Genomic DNA, 2069 nt, shown 5'->3' with positions numbered 1-2069 from the left:
GGCTGATCCGTATCTCTCGAGGTTGTACCTGCTCTGTGTTCGTGTGGAGCCTGCCCCAGGCCCTGCAGGAAGCTGTACAGGAGCTGGCTTTTCACAGCCTGTTGAGTCCACATTGCCTGCAGGTGCGTCACGTTAAAGGCGTGCGCGTCCGAATCGAAGACCCACTGCAGATTCTCGTAGGCGCAATCGTACAGAACGAGCGGGTAATCGACAGCCATGCTGAGAGAGAGGGAGGGGGAAGAGAGAGAGAAGATTCAACAATCAAACACAGATAGGAGGGAGCGCCGCACTGTGGGAGGGTCAGTGCTGAGGGAGCGCCGCACTGTGGGAGGGTCAGCGCTGAGGGAGCGCCGCACTGTGGGAGGGTCGGTGCTGAGGGAGCGCCGCACTGTGGGAGGGTCAGTGCTGAGGGAGCGCCGCACTGTGGGAGGGTCAGTGCTGAGGGAGCGCCGCACTGTGGGAGGGTCAGTGCTGAGGGAGCGCCGCACTGTGGGAGGGTCGGTGCTGAGGGAGCGCCGCACTGTGGGAGGGTCGGTGCTGAGGGAGCGCCGCACTGTGGGAGGGTCAGTGCTGAGGGAGCGCCGCACTGTGGGAGGGTCAGTGCTGAGGGAGCGCCGCACTGTGGGAGGGTCAGTGCTGAGGGAGCGCCGCACTGTGGGAGGGTAGGTGCTGAGGGAGCGCCGCACTGTGGGAGGGTCGGTGCTGAGGGAGCCCCGCACTGTGGGAGGGTCAGTGCTGAGGGAGCGCCGCACTGTGGGAGGGTCGGTGCTGAGGGAGCGCCGCACTGTGGGAGGGTCAGTGCTGAGGGAGCGCCGCACTGTGGGAGGGTCAGTGCTGAGGGAGCGCCGCACTGTGGGAGGGTCGGTGCTGAGGGAGCGCCGCACTGTGGGAGGGTCGGTGCTGAGGGAGCCCCGCACTGTGGGAGGGTCAGTGCTGAGGGAGCGCCGCACTGTGGGAGGGTCAGTGCTGAGGGAGCGCCGCACTGTGGGAGGGTCGGTGCTGAGGGAGCGCCGCACTGTGGGAGGGTCGGTGCTGAGGGAGCGCCGCACTGTGGGAGGGTCAGTGCTGAGGGAGTGCCGCACTGTGGGAGGGGTTGGGAGGGGTAGGGAGGGGGGGGCGGGGGGGTAGGGAGGGGGGGGCGGGGGGGTAGGGAGGGGGGGGCGGGGGGGTAGGGAGGGGGGGGCCGGGGGGGTAGGGAGGGGGGAGCGGGGGGGTCGGGAGTGGGGAGCCGGGGGGGTCGGGAGTGGGGAGCGGGGGGGTCGGGAGTGGGGAGCGGGGGGGGTCGGGAGTGGGGAGCGGGGGGGGTCGGGAGTGGGGAGCGGGGGGGGTCGGGAGGGGGGAGCGGGGGGGGTCGGGAGGGGGGAGCGGGGGGCGGTCGGGAGGGGGGAGCGGGGGGCGGTCGGGAGGGGGGAGCGGGGGGGGGTCGGGAGGGGGGAGCGGGGGGGGGTCGGGAGGGGGGAGCGGGGGGGGGTCGGGAGGGGGGAGCGGGGGGGGTCGGGAGGGGGGAGCGGGGGGGGTCGGGAGGGGGGAGCGGGGGGGGGGTCGGGAGGGGGGAGCGGGGGAGTCGGGAGGGGGGAGCGGGGGAGTCGGGAGGGGGGAGCGGTGGGAGTCGGGAGGGGGGAGCGGGGGGGTAGGGAGCGGGGGGGGAGGGGGGAGCGGGGGGGAGGGGGGAGCGGGGGGGGAGGGGGGAGCGGGGAGGGAGGGGGGAGGGAGGGAGGGAGGGGGAGGGAGGGGGGAGGGGGGAGGGAGGGGGGAGGGGGGAGGGAGGGGGGAGCGGGGAGGGAGCGGGGAGGGAGGGGGGAGGAGGGAGGGGGGAGGGGGGAGGGGGGAGGGGGGAGGGGGAGGGAGGGAGGGAAGGGGGAAGCGGAGGGAGGGAGGGAAGGGGGAAGCGGAGGGAGGGAAGGGGGAAGCGGAGGGAGGGAAGGGGGAAGCGGAGGGAGGGAAGGGGGAAGCGGAGGGAGGGAAGGGGGAAGCGGAGGGAGGGAAGGGGGAAGCGGAGGGAGGGAAGGGGGAAGCGGAGGGAGGGAAGGGGGAAGCGGAGGGAGGGAAGGGGGAAGCGGAGGGAGGGA

The 2069-nt window shown here is 73.8% G+C and overlaps 1 protein-coding gene across 1 annotated transcript in view; it reads right to left on the bottom strand.

Moving 5' to 3' along the window:
• Positions 1-218, bottom strand: part of LOC144490312 (tRNA pseudouridine(38/39) synthase-like) — a 4468-nt gene extending 4250 nt beyond the window's left edge. Inside the window, exon 1 of the mRNA XM_078208078.1 lies at positions 29-218. Within this exon, the coding sequence (XP_078064204.1) occupies positions 29-218 (190 nt within the window). The remainder of the gene's footprint in view (positions 1-28) is intronic.
• Positions 219-2069: the final 1851 nt, after the last annotated feature.

This window comes from Mustelus asterias, unplaced genomic scaffold, assembly GCF_964213995.1.
Source record: "Mustelus asterias unplaced genomic scaffold, sMusAst1.hap1.1 HAP1_SCAFFOLD_3138, whole genome shotgun sequence".
NCBI classification, from domain to species: Eukaryota; Metazoa; Chordata; class Chondrichthyes; order Carcharhiniformes; family Triakidae; genus Mustelus; species Mustelus asterias.
This window is presented reverse-complemented; position numbering and strand designations above follow the sequence as displayed.